This window comes from Solanum verrucosum, unplaced genomic scaffold (genome assembly GCF_900185275.1).
Source record: "Solanum verrucosum unplaced genomic scaffold, falcon-dt-bn FXZP01000229.1, whole genome shotgun sequence".
NCBI classification, from domain to species: domain Eukaryota; kingdom Viridiplantae; phylum Streptophyta; class Magnoliopsida; order Solanales; family Solanaceae; genus Solanum; species Solanum verrucosum.
This window is the reverse complement of record NW_026020011.1, coordinates 5,111,704-5,135,923: the sequence shown is the minus strand read 5'-3', so window position 1 is coordinate 5,135,923 and position 24,220 is coordinate 5,111,704. Positions and strand designations below refer to the sequence as shown.

At 33.9% G+C, this 24,220-nt stretch overlaps 2 protein-coding genes and 1 long non-coding RNA gene across 3 annotated transcripts; 2 read left to right on the top strand and 1 right to left on the bottom strand.

Moving 5' to 3' along the window:
* Positions 1-379: 379 nt before the first annotated feature.
* On the bottom strand, positions 380-4,275 carry LOC125820081 (GDSL esterase/lipase EXL3-like). Its single transcript, XM_049499496.1, has 5 exons — positions 3,940-4,275; positions 3,198-3,328; positions 2,231-2,464; positions 916-1,174; positions 380-681 (listed from the first exon to the last, which is right to left on the bottom strand). Exons 1-5 carry the CDS (start codon positions 4,202-4,204, stop codon positions 488-490), a joined length of 1,083 nt encoding a protein of 360 aa, XP_049355453.1. The 5' UTR covers positions 4,205-4,275; the 3' UTR covers positions 380-487.
* A 3,267-nt stretch (positions 4,276-7,542) lies between these two features.
* On the top strand, positions 7,543-10,388 carry LOC125820074 (uncharacterized). The gene is made up of 3 exons (XR_007442507.1): positions 7,543-7,698; positions 9,716-10,062; positions 10,155-10,388. It is a non-coding gene; the product is annotated as an uncharacterized LOC125820074 (long non-coding RNA).
* Positions 10,389-11,796: 1,408 nt separating this feature from the next.
* Positions 11,797-22,764, top strand: LOC125820091 (vacuolar protein sorting-associated protein 35B-like). The gene is given in 23 exon segments (XM_049499509.1): positions 11,797-11,996; positions 12,105-12,201; positions 13,043-13,166; positions 14,222-14,407; positions 14,700-14,787; positions 14,982-15,038; positions 15,134-15,223; positions 15,331-15,453; positions 16,266-16,340; positions 16,427-16,486; positions 16,754-16,870; positions 17,195-17,279; positions 17,282-17,433; positions 17,515-17,580; positions 17,765-17,854; positions 18,870-18,959; positions 19,513-19,602; positions 20,046-20,114; positions 21,316-21,396; positions 21,499-21,606; positions 21,690-21,793; positions 21,998-22,111; positions 22,196-22,764. Coding segments are annotated over 23 exon segments (2,373 nt in total). The 5' UTR covers positions 11,797-11,900; the 3' UTR covers positions 22,407-22,764.
* Positions 22,765-24,220: the final 1,456 nt, after the last annotated feature.

Here is a 24,220-nt window from a genome sequence, read left to right as displayed (position 1 = left end):
CACCTCCGTTCTGTTCTTGGACTAGTTGCACACCAATAACACACAAAATGTGAACAAAAGTCATCGACGAAGCCTCCCTGAAAAAGCATAGTGACAAAAAGTCGATACCAAACAACTTACCTTTAGTTGGAATTATAACAGAAATAGAACATTGAAGTTGGACTAACATGTCAACTAGTACACATTGGCTTCTCGTTAGCTACTGATGCGATATTTGAGAATGTTGTACAAGTATAACAAAGAGTCTTTACACTATGACTTTATTCAATCACACTAATACAAAATCCTTTAAGGTATCTAAATGAAAAAAAAAAGATAAGATATACAGAGTAGGACACAAACACATTCTGTATAAAGGAACATTAAGAAAAAAAACAGATATTAGGATAGTGATCATGAAGGATGGATGAAAAGGCGCAAACTTGTTTTTGCGCGTTTTGTTTCAACATTTGGAGGATGAAATATCCTGAATCTTGATATTCATGTTTCACATGAACCTATTGATATACTTTTTGATCATTTGATCAACAAGGATTCTGTAGCCTCTTTCAGTGGGATGATAACTATCCCAGAACAAATATTTCGTGTCGTCTTCACATGTACTACTCATGTATCTGTTGCATAATATGACTACCTCTATGTTTCCTGTACCACAGCATCCTTTATCTACCACTTCAAATCCTGATAATACAAACGTACCCGAAAATTATATAAACAAAATGAAACACATTTTGCACCTTTGATACAATATATGAGTAACATTTTTCTTTTAACACATAAATTAGAAGACAAGTAAGGTTTTCTCTTTTATATACTAAAGTACATCCACATTCTACAGTCAGAGGTAGATCCAAGATTTGAACGTTACTAGATTCAAAATTTAAAAGTATGAATTTGAAAAATATTAAAGTTTACCATATTTTTGAGGGTTGAGAATGAGATCAAGCATAGGATCATAGATGTCAATGAAAACCAGCTTGGATTGAGGCAACTTCTTGGATAGTGAACCATTAAGGGCAAGTGAAATCTTAGTGTTGGCCAGTTGTGCAGCTTGATTGTGTTCTTCCACACATAGTCTACCTAAACCTCCACTTAGTGTTCTTTGGCATGGCAAACATCCAACTGGTGGAATCCCAAAAACACCTATTTTCCTTGCTCCCAACTTGTACAAGTCCTTCCAAATTAAAAAAAAAAAGATGAATAAATAAAATTGACTATAGCAAATTGATGTGTTGATGGCATGCAATCTGTCTAGTGGTATAAAAAAAATTTTAAAAAAAAATATGTGCTTATGACTCAAGTTGCAAATTATTGATGTGAATTAGTGGATTAAGGGCGAGTTGAAGATTCAAATGTCAAGCGTATTAAAGTTCAAGAGATCAAAACCGTGAGGACCAAAAGATTTAAGGTGGCCCAAAGGAGTCGGGCCAAAATGGACAATACCTTAGTGATGCATGCACTTGGGTTGTTACAAGTGATATCAGAGTCATACTTCTCCTACTATGGTGGTGGGGTAAACCTCAAGGAAGACGCGGAGTTCATAAGGGGGTGAACTTGAAAGGGGGTTTACTACAAAACTTGTCTTAGGACACATTCTTCTTGGAGAATTTAATTTCACTTAGTTCATGTCACAAAGACAGTTGTTACACCATTCGTATAGGTCACGCCTTATGCGACAAGGAATTTCTCTACTTTGAAATTCAACCAGAACAACACTGGGTGGGTAGGACATAGGATTCTTATCTCATTCATTTGGATCTACGATTTTGACAATGAGAGGGGAAAGTTATGGGTTATTTACACTTTTTCCCCCATTCCATGTCTGTGCCCGTTCATTTGAAGGGTAAAAATTAAGAACCAATCAATCTAAAGTACGCACTACAGGAAAAATGTAAATTACATGGGGATTTTCCTAGGGATTAGTATGAAAATTCACATGAAACTTATTTTCCTGCAAATTTTCATACTAATCCCCAGAAAAATCCCCATATAATTCACCTTTTTCTTATAGTACAAAACGTGCAAATCGATGAAAAGTTATGCCTCATGGAGACATTTTTTTAGTTAAAGCCCAAGAGGACAAAACTATAGAGCCCAAAAGCCTTGAGATAGCTCAAAGGTACACACTAAAGTGTACACTATATTTTAACAGTTGATCCAGAGCCTGTTAAAAAATACGTATCATAAATTGCAATAAAGTAAAATATTAATTATATATTCATATACATACTTGGATAAAATCTTCAGCTTTGTCCACCATAAGATCAGTATATGAGTCAATATCATACTGTTTTTGTCTTAATCCAATTGTGTAATAAGTGTTGGCAAGGTCATTGCTGCCTGCTACCACTAAGTATAGGCTGTTGTTTACTATCTTGTTGGCTTCTTTTTCTCCAACTAATCCCTTTAGCTTTCCAATATATTCTTCAAAATAATTTAATTGTGTAGATAGTGGTATTACTGACTGAAAAAAATTCATCATAAAAAAATATAATTAGAAAAATGATGAAATTTAAACTTTACTAGATTGAATACTATGATGAGTTTATATGATGGTATAAAAGTAATTTACATGTTGGACATATGTTGAAAAGGTAAGCAACTAAATTATTATATACTAAGTATAGATGAGAAAATGAATTTTTAAATTTTGGTGGTAGGTTTGAAATGGTGTCTTAAATATTATTTAAGCAGTTTTGGTCCTTTAAATTTATCAAAGATGAACTTTTGTTGTATTCGTTAAATATTTATCAAATTTTAATTATTGAATTTAATCAGAATTGTGAAAATAGATGATATCTTTAATCTCTTTCAAGAGTCTAGTGCAATATTTGTTGTTGTTGTTGTTTTTTTTTTTTTTTTTGTGTTTGATGTAGTTTTTTATGTTGTGGTTTTTGGATATTTTTTTTAAAAAAACTTGATGTTTCTAGTTTTGGAAAAAAATATCAATTTTGGTCGTTTGGTAAATATCAGAGACAAAAAGTAATCATTTTTTATAAACTTAAAAGGATGAAAACTGTTTTGGTGATACTTAAGGGACTATTTTGAACCTATCATTAAACATAAGGGATTATTTTGTCATTTTCTTAAGTATAGACCACTTAAATTTGTTAGATTTTAAATGATTCTATAGTGTGAATATTTTTTGGATGGTAAATATGAATAAAACGTAAATATAAAAAAGAATTAATACTTACCACAATAGAAGATGTTTGAGGGTCATATCCACTAGCTCCTGAGGCAAAGCTTACTCCAGTTTTAAGATCTTCGACTTGCAAATTGGGGTCACGATAAGCTGGCATCAACTCTTTAATTCCCAATTCTTCCACTAATATAAATAAATATTAATATTAGAATCAAGTCAAAAATATAATCCCAACTAAAATATGATAAAGAAAGTATTTTATGGATACTCAACTTCCATTTTTGTTGCTAATTTCTTTTTAATGAAAAAGTTAATTTTATTTAGGTAGAACGAAATTACCAACTAAACTATTTTATGTAACGAAAAAGTCATCCATTTTCTCTTGAATTTCACATAAAATCATTGTTTCAGAGTAAGAGATATTTGAATCTCAGTTAGTTGACTACCTAAACTTTTACTTTAGTAATGAGCCTTTGATTTCCCACTTTATAATTCCTTCCCCGATTTTTTATCTTTTTGTTTTTTTATCAAAAAAAAATCTTACTAATTAGGTAAAGTTAATGCTGCAATAACCTTTTGTTACCAAAAAATAAATAAATTAATAACTTGTTATGATTTTTAGGCAAAGTTCAATAAAAAAAAATAGTTTAGTGATTTTCGAATCTTCATACTTCAACAAATTTGAGTGATAATGTTATAAGACGTAATAGTTCCAGTAACTTTAATGCAATAAAGTAAAAGTTGAATGACGATAAAATCAACTCAACAATTGAAGTAGACATGAAAAAACGTACCTATCAAGTCAGCGGGCGTTTTGGCATTGGTAAATCTTCCTGTTGCCTTTCCATCAACAAAATCTTTCCCATAAGGTGAGAAATTACACTTGACTATGGTTGTAATATTGTTATTATTTCCTTGATCAACGATGGAATCTCCGAAAGTAAAAACGGCTTTTATAGTCGAGTTTTTGGATAGCAGTTGCGTCTTTCCTTCGCATAGTAGATACAAAAACATCACATAATGTAAAGAAAATAGCAATGATGAACAAGAATACACCATTTTTTTTTCACTTTGTGTTCAAAGAAAGAAGAAGAGAAAATTTGGTATTATAAGTCCAAATTGAGCTTTCAAATGGTAGACTTGACTTGAGTACTTAGTAAGGGGGGCTTATGTTATTTATAGATCTAAAAAAGAATAGTACATTAATAATAATTGAGTTGATTATTGTACGTGTGAATTTAGAATTTTAAGTTTATCAGTTCCTATGACTATATATATAAGCTAATCGACTCTTTGGGCTTGTTACATGCGTGAGATGTTAACATCAGACCAATAGATACATGACATGTGTTTGTATATAGACTTCTAAATTATGATTAATCAATTCATATTTATATATATCACGGGTGACGATATTTGAAGTCGCATTTACCTTGATATATCATGTTGAGTTGTATGATCCATCTCATTTAAAAGTTTAAATTATACGGAGAACACACTTTTATTTACGAACAAAAAGAGTAAGTTGTGTCATTGGCTATGGCGTCGTAGGTGGACATTTTATGAATTTTTCCTAGTGACTACAAGTTAAGAAACGTTTACTCTAAATACAAATTTCGTCTTATATTATTTAGAGATAATAGTTCAAAACTCATAAATTATCGCGCTTTTATTAATTTTATATTTAAACTATGTTTAATTTATGTTTTAGTCCTATGAATTATAATTTTCAGGTGCTAAACCCCTTCTAAAATACGTTTTAGTTTACGTTATTTTTTAAATTATGACTTTCAAATGCGTCTAAAATTTACTCGATATATTATAAATTAAATCCGGAAAAAGGAACAGATAGAATATTTAAAGAGATGAGTTACTTATAATCTAGAGACTACAGAGTAAACATGGAAAATGTACATGAAATTGGTAAGGTTGGTTGGTCTTGACTTGTGCTTCAAATGAACCAGCACATTGCTCCAGGTTGGTGGACTACCATATCATACTCCATTTTATCTTTTCACTTAAAAAATAAATAAATTCAAGCTTATGATTCATCTTAAAATCAGGATCGAAACGAGGGGCATAAGAGATTCATCTGAATTTTTGTCGTAAAAAATTATATTGTATATATAATGTCATAATTATTTTTTAATATATAGGAGTAATAGATATTGAATCACCTTAGCTTAAACTTAACTTTTTTTCGCGTGTAATTTACTTCTTTTTTATATATATTTTGAATTTACTTAGTGCAAAATTTTGATTCCGATACGACTTAAAACCCTAATACATAAATGTAAAACTTGAAATGGAAGTGGTTTGGTGAACAACTTGTAAGGTATTATCAGACGAGTTTGTTTTTAGACCCTTGAGTTTAATTCACACCATTAATGTGTGACATTTGGTTGGTTTTCTTGGAAAAATTGAACTAATTTGGAATAATCCAACCCAACATGGTACGTACATATATAAAAAATACTATTTGTTACATATGGTTACCATAAATCGGATCATCCACAAAAGACTAAAAGCAAAGTATATATACATTAGTTCATCTAAGTTGCTCAGATTGGGGCGTGAGTGTCTAATACAGTCGTGGATCTAGAGGTCGAATTTTTTATGGTCTAAATTTTAAGGTTTAGGGGTATGAATTGAAGTACGGATATGAGTGTGAGGATTCATCTAAAAATAATTCATCAAACATCTAAAATAATAATAATATATCTAAATTATAAGACATTATATAGAAAACTAGGGATATCGAGGAGAAAATATTGAACAAAAGGAGAATCTCATAACGAGATGTAAGAAAAAAGACTGAATTTCTATATACAAGGTATTCCATTTTCTTCAATATCACCTTAGCTTTTGTTTAGATTATAGAAGTCATTGTATTTGTCTCGATTTCTTTGTCAATTTTGGTCTAAGTACCCAAAGTCAGTTGACCATATATCTGATATGGATCCCACACTCATATCGTTTCGACACGAGTGCAACACCTGAACTGAAGAGTCCGAGAAATTTAGCAGTTTATAATTCACACGTTGTATAACTTAGTTCCGACAAAAATTATGTCGAGAGAGGCATAAGTATAGTTTCAAAACCCATAAAATTGTCTTAAGTTCTCTGTAGAACTTATGTCGGACAAGTTGTGAATTTTCTCTAAGTTTAGTCTTGTGAATTACATACTACATAATTTATATCAAACAAATTGCTAAATTAGGTCATAGTTAAGGATACTCAGACCGATAATTTTTTATTAAATGAGCAACAAAGGCGAAAATTAAAGATCATTCCGAAATAGGGCAAATCAATGCAAGAACTTAGATTGAAATGTTCATTGTTGGGTCAAGAGTCACAGTTATGGGCTTGGGCTTGGAGGGATTGCATGTTTATTTGTTTCAGCCCAAATTCAAATTGGGCTCAGAAGACAATATTGAACTTGAGCTTTGTCTTTAAAATTACGGACAAAGTGCAAGAATAGCCAATTTTAATACCATTATTTAAGTTTCAGCACTATTCAGAAACTATTTAATATACAGACAATATGTATCTTAATAATTACTTAATGGACAAAAATAGCCCCCCTTTGAGCAAGTCCCAATAGAAATCAAGAGAGCCTTATATCGGAAAATAAAAAAAAAGTTAAAAGGATTAAAAACATACCTAAATTATCACCCATTTTTTAGTTTCATACTTGAGTTATTTGAGTATCAGTTTCCTATCTAACTATCACTCAATTGTTAGCGAAGCACACATAGATGCTAACTAGACCAAATGTTTGTCTACAAACACTTCAAGGCACATTTGACTGTTAAATCTTTATTTACCGACTCTATTAACTGACACATTGGTCTCCTTCAAATCATAAAGTCTCTCCTTTCAAGTCGGATATACAGATGCCATGATTGATACAAAACCATGCTAAGAAGGTGAAGAAGAAGATGTCGGATGCCACAATGGAAACCATGGCATAACTCGTCAGCATGTGTTGTATGCAACTTGAGTCAAATCTTGCTATGCAATTTAAATGAGAATAAATTTATTAAAAATAAGAATCGCGATAACATAACATTATTTTTCAGTAGCAAGTTACGATCTCACCACTTTCTAACATAAGTTGGAGCAAAACTTTCAAAATGTTATTTGTGGGGTAAATAATTTGCAAAGTTAAATATGTACTAGTCGACTTTTAGACAAGTTTAGAGGTGCTGATTCATGTATTTTCCCAAATTTTTTTTTTTTTTTACTAATTCGGAGTCCATATTAAAATTCAAATTAAATTCAAATCGCGCACTGATTAACCAAAATAAAATTCTGTTCTAGTCCACTCAATCGAAGCTCCTCTGCCTATATATACCCTCACGCCTTACTGAATTACCGATAATTCTGTTCCTCTTTTAGCTTATAAGACATTTTTCTGTTGAATTATAGAAACCCTAGAAATAATTTTCGATGATTTTTCGATTTTGAAGATGTCTCGGTGCTTCCAGTATCCACCGCCTGGTTATTCTCCGAATACAGCAAGCAATTATGCCTTGATCGAATCGATTAAGGTAGATTTTTGCGTGTATATTGCTCTATGTATCGGCTGATACCTTCGTGTTGTTAGTCAAATTTGAAAACTGAGAATGAAATCTAGTTTATCTGATTCGTGCATAGACCGGATTTAACCTATGTTTGATATTTCAATTGAAGATCTTTGAAATGGAGGATTTTGTAGATTTTTTCTGTGTTGGTCGGACGGGTATGATTTTCCTGTTGAGAATTTGGAATTATCTGGTTAGGATGATTGTGCGTAGCTTTGGTTAGAATTTAGGATTGGAGTGAGCTTTAGTTGAATTTTGAACTGTTTTTACGTTGTGCAGACTCTAAAAATGATACGCCACCGTAGATTATTTTTGGAGAGTCCGAGCAACATAGGTGGAAAGAGTTGTTAAAGCTGAGATTTGGAACTATTTGGTGTGGATGATTGTGCTTAGGTATATCTGATTTGGGTTAAAATTTTAGGATTGGAGTGAGCTAGTTAACTATTGGACTGTTTTTTACGTTGTTCAGACTCTCCAAAAATGACAAGTGAAGAGTGTGAGCAACATAGGTGGAAAGAGTTGTTAAAGCAGAATTTGGAAGTATTTGGTTTAGATGATTGTGCGTAGGTATATCTAACTTCGGTCAGAATTTAGGATTGGAGTGAGCTTTAGTTAAATTATGGACTGTTTTTACAGTGTTCAGACTCTCCAAAAATGATATGGATATTTTTGAAGAGTCGGAGCAACATAGGTGTAAAGAGTTTTTAAAGCTGAGAACTTGGTAAGATGTGTTGAATGCATAAGTTGTGTAGTTGATACCTAGCATTAAATCACAGGAAGTGGATTTTACCTTGGCTAATGTTGCAGTATGTGATTTTTCTGCTGATGATTTGTTAATATGTAGTATTAAAGGACGATTTATGTAGAATTTTGGAATTTTTAAGTGGTTAGTTGGTTAGGATTTATGATTAGTGTTAATTTGAGCCTAATTTTTATGAGGTTTGGACTAGTAGGTAGTGTTCAACTGTAATGTACTTACGACATTTAACATTTGGAAGATACTTTGCTAAAAAATCAATGAATAGGATTGTAATTAAATTGATCCATGAAGAGTGGAATGAATTTCGAGATTGATATTAGCAGATCATAACTATTTGGGATTGAGCATAGTTGATTTGATTTGGTGAATGAATGAATTGTTGTTTGGGGAATCGAGTATCCTAGCTGAGAGAGAGAGAGAGGGGGGGGGGGGGGGTGTTTTTGGTCGACACAAATTTTGGGTGGTCATCGAGGTTTGAAATTCTTGATATCACCACCTAAGTCAATATTTTGTGTTATCAATGATCAAATTTTCTTCATTAACACCACAACGATCAAAAGTTTTCTTTACTTTCTTAAACTCACTGCCAATTCAAAACCAAATAAACAAATTGATGTGGAGAGAGTAATACTATATTTAAAGAACAGTACTGAAAAGGGCTAGATTTTCAAGTCCAGTTTTCTGTTAACATGAACATGAATTAGTTACTATTCTGATTCTTTGTTCTTCAGAGAATTCCCACCCGAATCATTTGTCAGATCAGTAATCTTGTAGTATCCTTTTTCCACCTTGAGAATATTTGTTAAGTTATTACCCTTTTGCAAGCAGCAATAACTCGTTGAACCGTGGTTGGTCGTTTAAGGTGTCCACGAAGATGCTATTATCCATTTTTACTTGCTTAACAAGTAAATGCTTTTCTTTAACTTGTGCGTGGGTTGGGTGTGGGAGCGTTTTTCACATGACACTTTGTACTAGAACTAATTATGTCTACTTCTTCGTGTAGTGTTAGGGGCCATTAAAAATTAGTTGACTTGAGCATGATTTAATCATTTAGGTGCATGTTGTTGTGAACTTGAGAACTTAACATGTTGGATGTTAAGCTGAACCCCTCTAATAGGAAGTAGTGACTAATTCTTCGCATATATTTGAGGAACGTAATTGTTCATGCTATACAGGTCATGTGTTGTCCCTCTAATATGAATTTGTTGTTCTGGTGCTCTAAAGCTCCAGAGGTACGAGGAAAGAGTCAAATTGGAAAGGAAGAAAGAAAAGAGAAGGAAGAAGAAAGAGAGATTCAGAAAGAAGGAAAAAAAAGGCGAAGCAAGTATCAACTTCAAGTTGTTTTCGAACTGGTGATTTGATTTCTAGAGGAGATAATAGAGAGTCGAAAACAAAGTACTTGCAGAAAGATATTGAGGATGAAATTGTTGAGCGGTTGGAGAACAGTAGTCTATCCGAGGAACACGGCAAGCCTGTCTACTCACAAGATCCAAACTACTCATCTGACAGCACCCAAAATAACAACAAAAGAAAGAGATCTACCTCATCTTCAAATGGAATACATGACCATGGTGAGTTATATTCTGTTTTCAACATACTAATGTTCGATTTTTCGAGTGTGTTTGTTGGAGCTAGCCTTTACATTTCTTTGCTTGACAAATAGGTCCTAATGTCCGCATTCGATTGTCCTCACATAATCATGGACAATGTGATATATCTATCAAAGAAGACTGTTTCAAAGAATCTGCTAACTACGAGGTAGAAAGAGCCTCTCCCTTGTCGAAAACCAAGCAGCAATTGTCCCCTTTCATGTCAGAGGACAAGACAACAACTGTTTCTTGCTCCAAATTGCACGGGAACGATTTAGAACTAGAGTTCAAGAATTTGATTATTAACTGTGTTCCACCAAGTTCCCGTTATGAGTTTGATGATCAAGATTGGCTGTTCCGGAGAAAGCATGAGCAGATGATAGTGAAGGAAAAAGGCGAAGTTAGCAACGACATGTCTTGTGGAACCTCTGCGTTGTTGCCGCGTGCGCAATACCTAGATGATGCTGAACTATATGCATTCCCTTTCACAGTACCTTTTTGAGTTGCTTGTAGTAAATTAACCAGGGAACTTTTAGCTCCTTCTCTGGAAAGCTTATAGGTGGAATACCTAATTGATTGGTACAGTGAGTTTACCAATTTACTTCAATAATTAATAGTCTTAAAAATGGATTTAAGGCGGACACAATCATTAGTATTCTGAATTAATGATCTTTAACCGTCATTAGTATTTTGAATTATTAGTATTTCAGGTTCAAAACTCAGCTGCGACAAAAAATAGTAGGTAATTCTTTCCATCTGTCTTAGCCTTAATGAACATAGTTATCGAAGTGCATAAAAATTGACCCCGACGTTCCTAAATTTATAAAAGAAAAACACAACACAAAATTGTTGTGAAAGGCCAAACTGGATATGCTTATCTTTCAATTATTTATATGGTCAATGATACTATACACTTTAAGGGAAAAGATGTAGCAATTTTTTTTGTAATTAAAAGTTGTATATATAGTAATAAAACCTCGATATATAACATATTCACTGCAAAATTGAAAACTTCACTTTCTATATATTTAATTTAATACTAGTAATATCTAAGGTGACTAACTCTATGAATAGGCAAATAAAGTATCTCGTTTTTTTTAATATGTAATTATTATGGTGTTTTAGTGTCCGACCTTAACCAATCGCTATGGTACATCTGATTTACTGTATCAGTTAAAAAATCGTAAAAGAATTGTATTAGCCTCTTTCTTCTTAAGGTAAGATAAAGGGCCGGACATGATGGGGTGGGATAATCCAGTCGGCAATCTAAGTAATATAAAGGGTCAGACATAGTGGGGTAGGAGCATTCCGTCGGCAATCTTTTTCGCTTGACCAAGAAATCTTATGTCCTCCGAATCGCACAACATTTTAACCTAAAGAACTTATCTTTCTGGCTTGACCAAGAAGTCGTATATCCTTCGAGTTACAGGATATTTTCGCTCCTATATTTAAGGATCTAAATAGTAGTTGAAGTACTCATAAAAAGGAAGGATAATTCTGAAAAGATTTAAAATCTAAAAAGAATAATAATTAATTCATTTTTAAACTTTGAAAAAACCATTCATTTTTTAACCTATTTCGAATGAAATTCTCTTCATCAAACGAAAAAAATAATCTAATTTCTCCTAAATAGACTAAACTAATAATTGAATATAAAACTCACTAATTTGAAAAATATTTTTTTTCGGAGTGATACGGGTTTTGGGTAAAACCCACCCGGGTCGCTGAGTTGTCAGGTAATCAAAATCGCGTTTGTCACCCAAACTGAACACGAACAACAACAAAGAAGAAGAAGACGAAGAACAGAAAAAGCAAAAAAAATGTTAGCAACAGAAGGCATGGAAGATGAAGAGAAATGGCTAGCAGAAGGAATCGCAGCTATTCAACACAACGCATTTTACATGTCTCGTGCATTGGTAACAATTTTTTTCTTGTTCAAAATCAAATTTCATTGAATTTGAATCCAAAAACCCTAAACTTTTCAATTTATTTTGATAATTAACGCTTTTGATTTAATTTTTCAGGATTCGGATAATCTCAGAGAAGCGTTGAAGTATTCTGCTTTGTTGCTGTCTGAGCTTCGGACTTCAAAACTTTCGCCGCACAAATACTACGAGCTTTGTAAATTTTCTAGTCTACATATGTTCTTTGCTTAACCTTTTCTAATTCCAGTTTGTTAGAAAGTTTTTGCTTGTGAAAAATCAATTTGACTAACTTTTGAGCTAAATCAGATCATATTAATTCATTTTTTATTGATTTTGTTGATTTGTACTCTTTCATTGTAATTTGTTTGGCAGCTTTGCTTATGGAGAGTCAAATTTACTAACTTTCTAGCTAAATAGGACTAACTACTAGAGAAGTACGATAAGTTGCACTTTTATGAAAGTTAATTTGATCAACTTTCGAGCTAAATCAGATCATATTAATTCTTTTTTTTTTTGTTGCTGATTTTATTGATTTGTACTCTTTCATGCTAATTTGTTTGGAGTTTTGCTTATTGAGAGTTAAATTTACTAACTTTCTAGCTAAATAGGACTATAGTAATTCAGTTTTTAAAAATTAAATTTTAGATTTTTGAAGCCAAATTGGTCTAAGTTTATTCATTTTAAAAAAAAATTATTTTAATTTAAATATCCGGAAACTACTCGAGAAGTACGATAAGTTGCATTTTTCACTTATGAAAGTTAGTTTGACTAACTTACGGAGGTAGATTGGACTGGATTAGTTCATTTCTGTTGAAAATAAATAAAAACTTTGATATTTTGGTACTATAAGAAAAGTTGCTTTAAGTTGCATTTCTCCCCGTATCAAGATGGTGAGAAAACTAAAATGTTGGTTAGTTTACGACTTTACGTAGTTTAAATGTCGGAAAGCAAGATGTGCCAAACATCTTGGAACAGAGGAAGTGTCTTTGTTTGTTATGTCATCATTTGTTCTCAGGTTTTTGTGCTCTTTGTGGTAGATATGCGAGCATTTGATGAATTGAGGAAGCTGGAGATGTTCTTCAGAGAAGAAGATAGACATGGTTGTTCAGTTATTGACTTATATGAACTTGTTCAACATGCTGGAAATATATTGCCTCGATTGTAAGTCTCAAATGAAGTTCATGTGTTAAAATTCTCAGTTGTTAGGCTTCGTGTGTGCTAATTGGCTACTTATATTGTTTAGTAATTACTAGTATCTTAGAATCAAGCAAATTAGTGAACGTAGTTCAGAAGTAAATTTGGTATGATTTTTATTCTCCACTTGAAATTTCATGGGATAACTTCAAATTTCTTCTTCTTTCATGTGTTTTTCTCTTTGTTGGTGTACTTAGTGTTATTGAGAATGTTCAGTTTCTCATAGAGTTGATGGCCTTCGACTATGCATGAGGGTAGTGCCGGATAGGATGTGAAACCAATGGATACCTCTTATAACATAAGCACTGTCTCTGCTCACCGAGTTTAGTAGGAATATTGTGTGCACAGAGATGGATCCAGAATTGGAAGCTTATGGGTTCCTTCAATGACCTCAAGTTAATAATCATTAATAACTGTATTTGCAATCAAATATTTATAGATATTTAGTGGATTTCTTAATACTTAATTACGTAGGGTCTGGGAAAAAGTTGTTGGGTTCACGTCCGCCTCTCTGTGTGCATTTACTCAGTATGGTCAACTTTAACAAAAAAGAGATAGGCTCGGATAGATTTTTTTTTAAAGATAAAAATATTTTATACTCACCTATCAAAAACAAAGAAAAAGGAGAAATGCTTACCAGAGAAGCCAGAGATTTTTCCCAAGAGAAGTTGTGAGGCAACATTCTTAAGTACCTTTAGTTCCCATGAAAGAGTGTCCTTCATGCAAGTAGCGAAAACTGAGTCTATTGCATGCATAGATGACAGAAAAGTATGCACTCGAGAGAAACCTTAATAAAAAAAAGTACCAAAACCGGAGAATAAAAAAGATAGGTATTAATCTTCTCGAAAGCACTCTGCATGGTCAGTCTAGGGGATCGTAAACTTCTAGCAAAACTTCTGATTTTGGAGTCGAGTAATAGCTGCTCGATTTTGCTTCTTTACTGTTTCCTGTGTATTATTGTCGTCTCCGGCTGTTCCTGAAGAATCAGATGTCTGATGGATGTTTATCATGTAATATTTCAGGTATCTCCTATGTACAGTAGGATCTGTATACATAAAATCAAAAGAGGCTCCTGCTAAGGACATTCTCAAGGATCTTGTTGAAATGTGTCGTGGTATTCAGCATCCTACACGTGGGCTCTTCTTGAGGAGTTATCTTGCTCAAATTAGCAGAGATAAATTGCCCGACCTTGGTTCTGAGTATGAAGGGTAAAGCTATTGATTACTACTTGAATTACGTGATGATTAAGTTGCACTTATATCACGTCAGTTCTGCATAAGTACATTTTTATTCACTTGCTTGAAACACATACACAAAGAGCTGCACACACATTAGTTATTATATGTTTTGATGTACCTATTTAAGTATACAGGAAGACCCAATGTGTTGTTTCCATCTGTAGATCCCCGTCTTTTTGTTCAATTAAGTATTTTCTTTTCATTTTCTAGTTTGACCTAGAGGGATGATCTTCTGAGATGCTTCACCCTGTTCTTTATGCAGAGAAGGTGATACTGTCATGGATGCAGTAGATTTTGTGCTGCAGAACTTCACAGAGATGAATAAGCTTTGGGTTAGAATGCAGCATAATGTACGTTAGGATCTTCTGAACTTTTACTTTGCTTTTACTTTGCACTTGCATGGCATCTGTGCATTTGCATGCCAGGAAGGTAAAATGAGTCATGAAGGCATGTTTTGGCCATGCAGGTGTTATAGTGCTTGTGATACATTCATTTGCTTTGGTGATCCTGAGTTGAGGCATTCTTCGCGCTTTATGGTCTGCAGGGACCTGTCAGGTTGAAAGAGAAGCTGGATAAAGAAAGGAGCGAGCTTCGCGATCTTGTAATATCAATGGCTCAATCATTTATATTCTTCTTGCAAGAGCCTTATGGCTTGGTTCAGAAATACGTTATTCAGCTGTACCTGTCATATTTTAGGTTGGGAAGAATTTGCACGTTCTTAGTCAGATAGAGGGTGTTGATCTTGAAATGTATAAGGATGTGGTTCTGCCCAGAGTATTGGAGCAGGTAAATATCAACATGATAAACCCTTTTCTGGATATGGAATATAAGACTCTCTCATTTGTTTGTAGCAATTATCCCATCTCTAAAGATGCAGCTAAATGTTTCCACAGGTTGTCAATTGTAAGGATGAGATTGCCCAATATTATTTGATGGACTGCATAATTCAGGTCTTTCCAGATGAGTACCACTTGCAGACACTTGAGACTTTATTGGGTGCTTGTCCGCAACTCCAAGTAAGTAACCAAAAATATACGAGTACCCAACTTCTTTGGCAGGATAAGTTTGTTTGTCCTGTCCTTTGTCTACTCCTCTTCCTTGCATCTTCATATCCTTCTTTTCTCAAATGTAAACTGTATATCTAAAACATATCTAACTAAAGGAAATCCCAGCACTAACGTTGTGCTGTTTATAGATACAAGTATTACCTTTTCCCAAACAAAAAGGAAATGAAAAAAGAAACACAGAAATAGACAGCCTATTTGACTGCCTTCCAGATCTTTTCCTGTTGTGAAGAAGAATAAGATCATATACCTGGTGAATGCTAGTGGCTCAAACTTGTTTTTTTATTTAATGTTTTCCAGGTGCACTTATTTGTCTTGACAGAGCAGGGGAAAGGGGAGGGATAGAGTAGGGTTTTTTTCCCGCTTCTTTTCCTCTATGTTAAGTGGACTTGATAAGTTCTTCATTCACTAGATTAACTGGAATAACTGTATTACGTTGACATATTGCTGTAGTTTTCTGCCTAACTTTTTCTTCCTGGATGAGAATGTGTGGATGTACAATTAGTGTTTCTGTGATCTACAATGTTTGGAGTGTTCTTTAAGTATGGAGCTTAAACTTATAGTTTTAACAATTTGTTCAAATCTTATGGTGATTGATGTTGCAGTAGCATGTGGATACTTATATGTTATCTCCCCCTTGCTCAACATGTTATCCCAGTTCCCAAACAGGAGAAGAACTATCCACAATAGCGGCATTATGTTACTATATTAAGTTCCATGAGAAAATTGAAAATATACCTTTTTATTTCATTTTCTTTATTTAGCCCGCTGTTGACGTTAAGACTGTGCTGTCACGGTTGATGGAGAGATTGTCGAACTATGCTGATTCAAGTCCCGAAGTAAGTAAATAACTGTTTAACGGCTTCTGACTTGAGATTTTCTTGATTTCTTCTCCTATCTAGGTGTAATTGTTTTGATTATTTAGGTGTTACCTGACTTTCTTCAAGTTGAAGCATTTGCCAAGCTAAGCAGTGCCATCGGGAAGGTAAATCCTGATGTTTTATGTCTGATTCCAGAACCAAATTTACTAGGTGGTGTACTTAGAGTTTCTAGGGGATGTACTTGTTAAGTGCAAGGTCAGCCTGCATGTAAAGGGTGATTACATTGTTCCAGACATATATTTGGATTATCTAGTTTTGTAACTTGTAATTGGACTCTTATTTATGAACAAACTTCAGTTTTTAGCAGGATTTATGATTTACAGCACCTGATGTTAGCCTTCTAAATATTCAATGGGTTCCTTTATATGCAGGTCATTGAAGCACAAGTTGATATGCCAGTTGTTGGAGCCATTTCTTTGTATGTATCTCTTCTGACCTTCACTCTCCGTGTTCATCCTGATCGACTAGACTACGTGGATCAAATACTGGTATGTACTTGTCAATTTGGTAACCAAATAGGTTGTAACACAGAAATTGGTGTCTTTATTCTCTAAGCTCTATGTAGCCAGTTGATGCGTAAACTGTGTTCACCATTTTTGGTAAGAGGAGGATAGTTGTCTCTTTGATCAATTTCTGTGTGGGCATGGATTCTAAGACAGGTTGTTTCTTTGATCAATTTCTGTATGAGCATGGATTCTTAGTGGTTGGTAGGAGTGTTAAACAGGCTAGCAAATCCCAGCAGAGTTGTTAGTTAAAGAGGGGAGATGTATCAGATGACATTTCTCTTGATTTGCTTTGCTGATTGTTGGTAGGGAGCATGTGTAAAGAAACTTTCTGGTAAAGCCAAGCTTGAGGATAGTAAAGCGACAAAACAAGTTGTCGCTCTCCTGAGTGCACCTTGGAGAAATACACTGACATTGTGACAGTTCTAACTCTTTCAAATTATCCACGAGTCATGGATCACCTTGATGCTGGAACAAACAAGATCATGGCAACAATAATCATTGAGAGCATCATGAAGAATGACACCTGTGTATCAACTGCTGACAAGGTATAATCTGCGATCTGTAGTGATTGATCACTAGTTCGAATAATTTAATTCTTCCTTTAATTGATTTACATATTTTTCCAGGTCGAGGTTTTGTTTGAATTGATAAAAGGGCTTATCAAGGAATTGGATGGAACTACTACGGATGAGGTTTACAGATAAATTATCAATTTTGATTACTTAAATTCCTGAATTTGTTATCTTATGTTCTGGCACTATTGATGACTTCCTTTTTCTTTGACTTTTATTCAGTACTCATACATGTGAGATTTTCCGGATAGTTTCTACCAGTGGAATGACTTCTTTTCCTTTTTGTTGTGGTTTTGGCCAAAAGCTTGATGAGGAGGATTTCAAGGAGGAACAGAATTCTGTTGCTCGCCTTATACACGTGCTGTACAACGATGAGCCTGAGGAAATGTTAAAGGTAATTGATTAATTGGAGAAGTTTGTATAAGAAATTATTACTGATCACCTTTAGGTATTTGCACTAGCAGACCTCTTTAAGATGGGTGCTTCATTTATTTATTTTGGAGTCAACACTAAGATCATTGCTTCATTTAGTTCTTTTTTAGTTTTAGAAATGATCCAATAAACCGAGTTATTTGCTTGTGGTATACTGTCTGAATGCTGCCTTTATCACCATTAGAGAAACACTAATAAAATTGTATGTTTTTTGATTTCGATAAAGAAACTGAACAGTCAGTATTGAAAGAAGAGTGTGTTTTGCAATATGCCACTTGATGTTATTCATTTGTCTACAAAATATTCATTTTACTCTAGATGGATGGACAAGCGCTGAAGGTTGATGGAAGCTTGAGTTGAGAGGAATTGTTAGAAGGGCTATACCTTTCATCAAATGGTAAAAGAATCGGTGTAGTTAAGAGAGTTACACCATAAACTTCCATCTTAAAAATCTACTTTTTTCTTTTTTTTAAAAAACCCTATCTTCCATAGTATATAGCAATACACAGTTTTCACATTTCTTTTCTTCTTTTAATATTTGAATAACCAGACTGGCATGATTATGATACTGGACTAGTGGGATGCTATCATGGTATATGTTTTAAGTTCGGAAAGGATATGACAATGGAAATTATTGGTGCTGTGGGGTACTTAGATTTGTTCCAGCTTGATTAGATAGAATACTCTACATAGTAGGATCAAGGACAAACAGTTTGGATAACATGGACTTGCTCGAGGTTCACAAGTAGAGTTTGTTGGCTCATACTTAGCACTATTGATTGTGCTTCTACTCAGCTCCTTAGATAACAGTCAGTTCATCATACTAATACTATGTGGTTATCAATTCTTGAAGTGATTTTCTCATATAATAACCGAACACCAATAATGGTTAACAAATTGATTTAATTAAAAAGTATAGTTTGAATACCCCAAATTTATGCCCATAATATTTTTAACTCTTTGTTGTTGCAAATCAGATAATATGCACTGTTAGGAAGCATATAATGGCTGGAGGTCCAAAGCGCCTAACTTTTACAGTTCCTCCTCTAGCCTTTTCTGCACTGAAGGTTTGTTGTTTTCAGCACTTACGCTCTCTCTCTCCCCTTTTGGTTGTTTTTGACTATGCTGATGTCTTTACTTAGTTGCATTTAGTAGAATCCCATGACCTTCTGACATTAACTCTATAGCAATTAGCATCCATTGGCCAGTATCCTCTTCTCTCTCTCTCTCTCCCTCTCTCCTTCTCTCCCTCTCTCTCTCATTCTGTCATACAGCATACTTGCAAAAAAAATTCTCTGCATATTGGAATTAGATGGAGACATTGAATCTGTAAGAACTGTTATAGAATGTGCAAGATGTATGACTGAAGCAGGATACTGATCATTGGCCCGTTCCCCTCCGGTCCGTGAGTTTCTGAAGTTCTTTTAGTCTATTTATTCCTTATGAAAGATAATGGCTTTTTCTACAAACCTTATACCTGTAATGGAATCTGGAGACTCCACATATAGTTGAATATTTCAAATGCTTACGTAAAATTTGTACCATGCTATTTTTTTCTTTCCACCTCTCCTGAAATTTCAGGATTCATAATTCTGAAATACTTTCTCAATCAAATGGAAGTTGGTTAGGAGATTGCAAGGTCAGGATGGAGATATGGCGGGAGAAGAGGTTCCAGCTACACCAAAGAAAATTTTTAAGTTATTGAATGAGGTAATATCAGCTCTTGGATATGGTGTCTTGTAATTGTCGTAAAATCAGTGTGTGATATTTTTTTTGTATCCTTTGATTTTGATTTGTTGTTGATTTTATTTCTCACCATGGTTATGAGATGTGACACAAAAAGTCCTCTCCTTGATGATCTCTGTACTGGTGAGATGCAGTACATTGGAGTGTTTTTTTTTGGTCTTCTGAGAGAAGATATTTTAAGTCATGACTGCAGACTTGTAGTATCATCTTCACTCCACTCCTCCATATTGGTGATCTTCAGGGTTAAAACTTTCTTGATCTTTTGAGCGCACTGGTTTGTGGTGTGCTCAGTTTCATTCATGGTATTAGGATACGATTACCTCCATTTGATTCCTGTCATTTGTCTATTAACTATCAGATAAGCCCTTGTGTGCTTCAGTTTGCTGATTGACCTATTCATGTTGCAGATTATCGAGGCTCTTTCATCAGTTCCATCGCCAGAATTGGCATTGCGGTTGTACTTGCAGTGTGCAGAGGTGAATGGTTGATTTTTTTTTCCCTGGAGATTCTGTGCATTATATTAGAAACCCCTTTAAGAAGCCAATAAGTAAACTACTTCCTAAAAGTGTAGATTATTTTTTCCATCTATTTACTATTGTTGTCCAGTACAACTACTTCAATTAGAAAGCAATTTAAAAACATAAACTTTTACAAACTCTCAGCCTCTATATATTCTTAAAAGATGGGTAGGTTTGTGCTCTGAATTTCACTACTGTAAGTCAAAAATATATGCAACAAACAACAGATACCAAACTAGATGAATATTTTACCCAACAGAAATGAAGGGTTTGTGAAAATCTAAAAGACAAACCTTTCAATTTGCCTTCAATGACTGAGCTTAGACTAAAATGAAAGACTGTTCCAGTTTTAGTAGCTGTCCAACATTTACAAGATTTTTCAGACATCCAACACACAAATAGCTAATTATATATAATGGAATATCTCCTTAGGGCATAATTTAGGATTTTAAGGAGCTATTCTATTTTTTTACTTATCAAAATATATCTCCACAAAGCCCCCAAGGCCTAGCTCAAGTGGCAAAAGGTGGAGGATTTGTGGCTTAGGTCGCAGGTTCAAGCCCCACACCATGCAAAGCGAAGCCCGGTATTTAAGTGGTGAAGGGTAGAGGGGTGGGCCCATTATCCACCGAGTTTAGAAGGCTGTGATTAGTCCAAAGGGCGGGTCACACGGATTTCTCGGTTATCCAAAAAAAACATATCTCCACAAAATCCTAAATTATGCCCCAAGATGATTATCAGCTTTTAGGCTCAACAACCTCACTCCTTCACTGGGAGGATTGGAGGTGATTGAAAGATCAAGACAATCATGGCGAAAAGCTCAGGAGTACATTTAGAGCGAAAGGTGTTGATGGATAGACCTATTTTCATATCTCTCATATGTCCTTTTTAAAACTTCACTTATGCCCTCGGAATCAGCTCAAGTTTCTAAACTTAGCAGGAGAATTACCTAGTGAAATCTTTTGGATGCCCTAGGAAATTGTCCTCCTATGAAGTAAGATATGCCTTCCAGAAGTGCCTGTGATCTATTCATGTGTGTGAGTGCATCCTTTTTATTTGTGTCGTGTGAAAGTCTCTTCACCATCATTAGGTGAGCAACAGAAATTTACTCGATCCATTAGTGTTTTATTTATTTCTGAAACTTGCTTTTGTTCCTCAGGCTGCCAATGATTATGAACTTGAACCGATTGCATATGAATTTTTTACACAAGCTTTTGTACTATATGAAGAAGAAGTTGCGGTAATTGCTCACCTGTAAACAATGTGTTTTATATTATATTCTTCTTCATTTACCTTTTCATCTGCTCAAAGTTCTTCTTAAACTTCTTGCACTTGGTATTAGGATTCTAAAGCGCAAGTGACTGCAATACACTTGATAATCGGAACTCTTCAAAAGATGACTGTGTTTGGTGTTGAGAACAGGGATACCTTAACTCATAAGGCCACAGGGGTAATTTCTACCTCTAATCTCTTCTGATCTGTCTATCTATTTATTTGTTTTCTAACAATGGGAATACCTTTTCTAATGTATAGTATTCAGCAAAACTCCTAAAGAAACCTGATCAATGTAGAGCAGTTTACGCTTGTTCACATCTATTTTGGGTTGACGATCAAGATGGTATTAAAGATGGAGAAAGGTTGGCAAGAGTGTTCCTCAAATTTCTCATTTTCAATTGAGTTATTTGCATATTCAATTGATTCATCTTCTAAGAAGTCTTAAACTTGTCTTCCCCATAGCTTTTATCATTCAAGAGTTGAAGTCTTGCATTTTGTTTTTGATGTATTTCTCTTTTACTTGGTTACCCTGAAATATATGATTTGCTGTCTTTGGGTTATGATAGGGTCTTGCTTTGCCTAAAGCGTTCGTTGCGGATTGCTAATGCAGCACAACAACAAGCAAATGTTACAAGGGGTAGCAGTGGACCGGTCACGCTTTTTGTTGAAATACTTAACAAGTTAGTATTCAAAACATTAATGTTTTTAAGTAAAATTTGTGTTCTAGATTTCTGGCATTATATTGAATCCGTTTCTGGGCTCAGGTACCTTTACTTTTTTGAGAAGGGGAACCCTCAAATAACATCTTCTGCAATTCAGAGCCTTATAGAGTTGATTAAAACTGAGATGCAGAGTGACACCACAACCCCAGATAAAGCGTCAGACGCTTTCTTCTCCAGCACATTGCGTTATGTTCAATTTCAGAAACAAAAAGGAGGGCTAATGGGTGAGAAATACGGTCCAATTAAGGTGTGATACTTCCATGTTTCTTGTGGTGTCTTTCAAATTTGATATGCTAAATACATTGTGTCTGTGCCCTGAAAGCGAAGGATTTAGTGGATCTGAAACTACCAAATGAGTCTTCTGCAGTGCCCACTGCCCATCAATTATTCTATCAGCAATAAATACAACAATTTACTACTAGGTAATTCAATGTAAAATTCTCCTTTTTACAGTAAGCTATTCGTTACCCTAACGGAGGGAGAATGCGTGATTTCTGGTCCTGTTTCACTTGAATTCTTATTGCTGAATTGCCAGTTGGTTGTGGAGTGTATATAAAAAGAAATGTGTATTTACTAATTTTCGAAATGGATGAAAGATCTTCGTTTCTCTTCCCCCGGTCCTTGACCATTAAAAGATATTTTCGAGCTGAAATTGAAGTGTTCGATATGGCTATGGGACTGAGTAAGCTGACCATAAGTTTTCCCCACAAATGTCATCACATCATTATATGTCTATGTAATCAATCACATCATGGACTCAAACAATAGGCCAGTGGATCAAACGGCCTACCATGTTGTATCATGTTCAAGCACAGTGTTCTCTGTTGTTTCCATCTTCAAGTGGATATTGATTTCTTTTTTTTTTTGGTTGTTTGGTAGTGGAGACTAGGCCCTAGGGCAATTTTTTATACAATTAGATATTTTGGTATCACTATTTAAGTTTTGATCTCATTTAAATAAGTTGTGCAAATTGTGTTGTAACTCTACAACAAATTGTTCACAAATCTTGATGGATAACACCAATTTTTTTACACACCAAGCTAGGTCATGTTCCAATTGAGCACCTCGATACCTAATAAAGGGTTTCAATTGGATACTTTTTGTGTTTTCATTCATCTATTGAATTGTTAAGTTAATTACATAAAATATGTCGTTTTCTTTAATTATATGCATTCACATCAATAAATCATAAAAATCTTCTTGAATTTGAGGTGAAATATTACTTAGTTCAAGTGTTCTAGATAAAATATCTCGACAAATTTAAGGAGTTAGTCACATATATTTTGCTCTTCTTTTTTATTTTCTTTGCAAGAATATTTTACATTGTCAAATAAGATTTTAGTCTATATATTATATATTTTGAGCCATGTATTCCCAGCCTGTCTCTCCAATAAGAATATTCAAGAAATTCGATCGATTACGATAAAACATGACTACTATTTCAACGTTCATTGGAATTGCCAATGATTAATTTAGAATGTAAAATGCCGAATGAAGAAAGATCATGACAACGAAGAAAAATACTCGTTTTGTCATCAAGATTTATAGTCAAGTGGTATCAGTGAGAGTTTCCGCACACTCATTGCATCTCAATTTATTTGCAATTTACTACTATTATCAATAGATTAATTATGACTTGGTTAAGAAAAAACGGTAAATCGATACATCTATATGTATGTTATTTTTTTATTTTGTTTAAAATTAATCAATTATCTAAATTTACATTTCAAAAAGTAGATGCATTTAGCCGCTAAGAGTGTGTGGTCTAGTAATTGATGAAGTGATTATGTACCATGATATATAATATACTAGATGATTTTTTCTCATTTATCAAAGTTTTGTTACGTGCAAGTTGGATGAACACCACGATTAATAATCTTTTTTTTAAAAAAAGAGTAGGTATATGCATGTATTCATAGTCCCACAATAATAGTTCATTGTTTTTAAGACAAATGTAGTAATAATCATTTATTGACAAAACATAAATCTATTCAAATGGAATTTATGTTTTTTTTTTCAGTCCAAAGGGAATTAATTAAATTAAAAATTAAAGCGTTACCGACATGT

Bases quoted from the DNA above. Each gene is read 5' to 3' on its own strand.
- LOC125820081 (XM_049499496.1), bottom strand. From the start codon at position 4,204: ATGGTGTATTCTTGTTCATCATTGCTATTTTCTTTACATTATGTGATG. The intron at 3,329-3,939 runs GTACGTTTTTTC...TATTTATATTAG, and splicing joins AACGCCCGCTGACTTGATAG to TGGAAGAATTGGGAATTAAA. The intron at 682-915 runs GTAAACTTTAAT...TTGTATTATCAG, and splicing joins TCTCAACCCTCAAAAATATG to GATTTGAAGTGGTAGATAAA.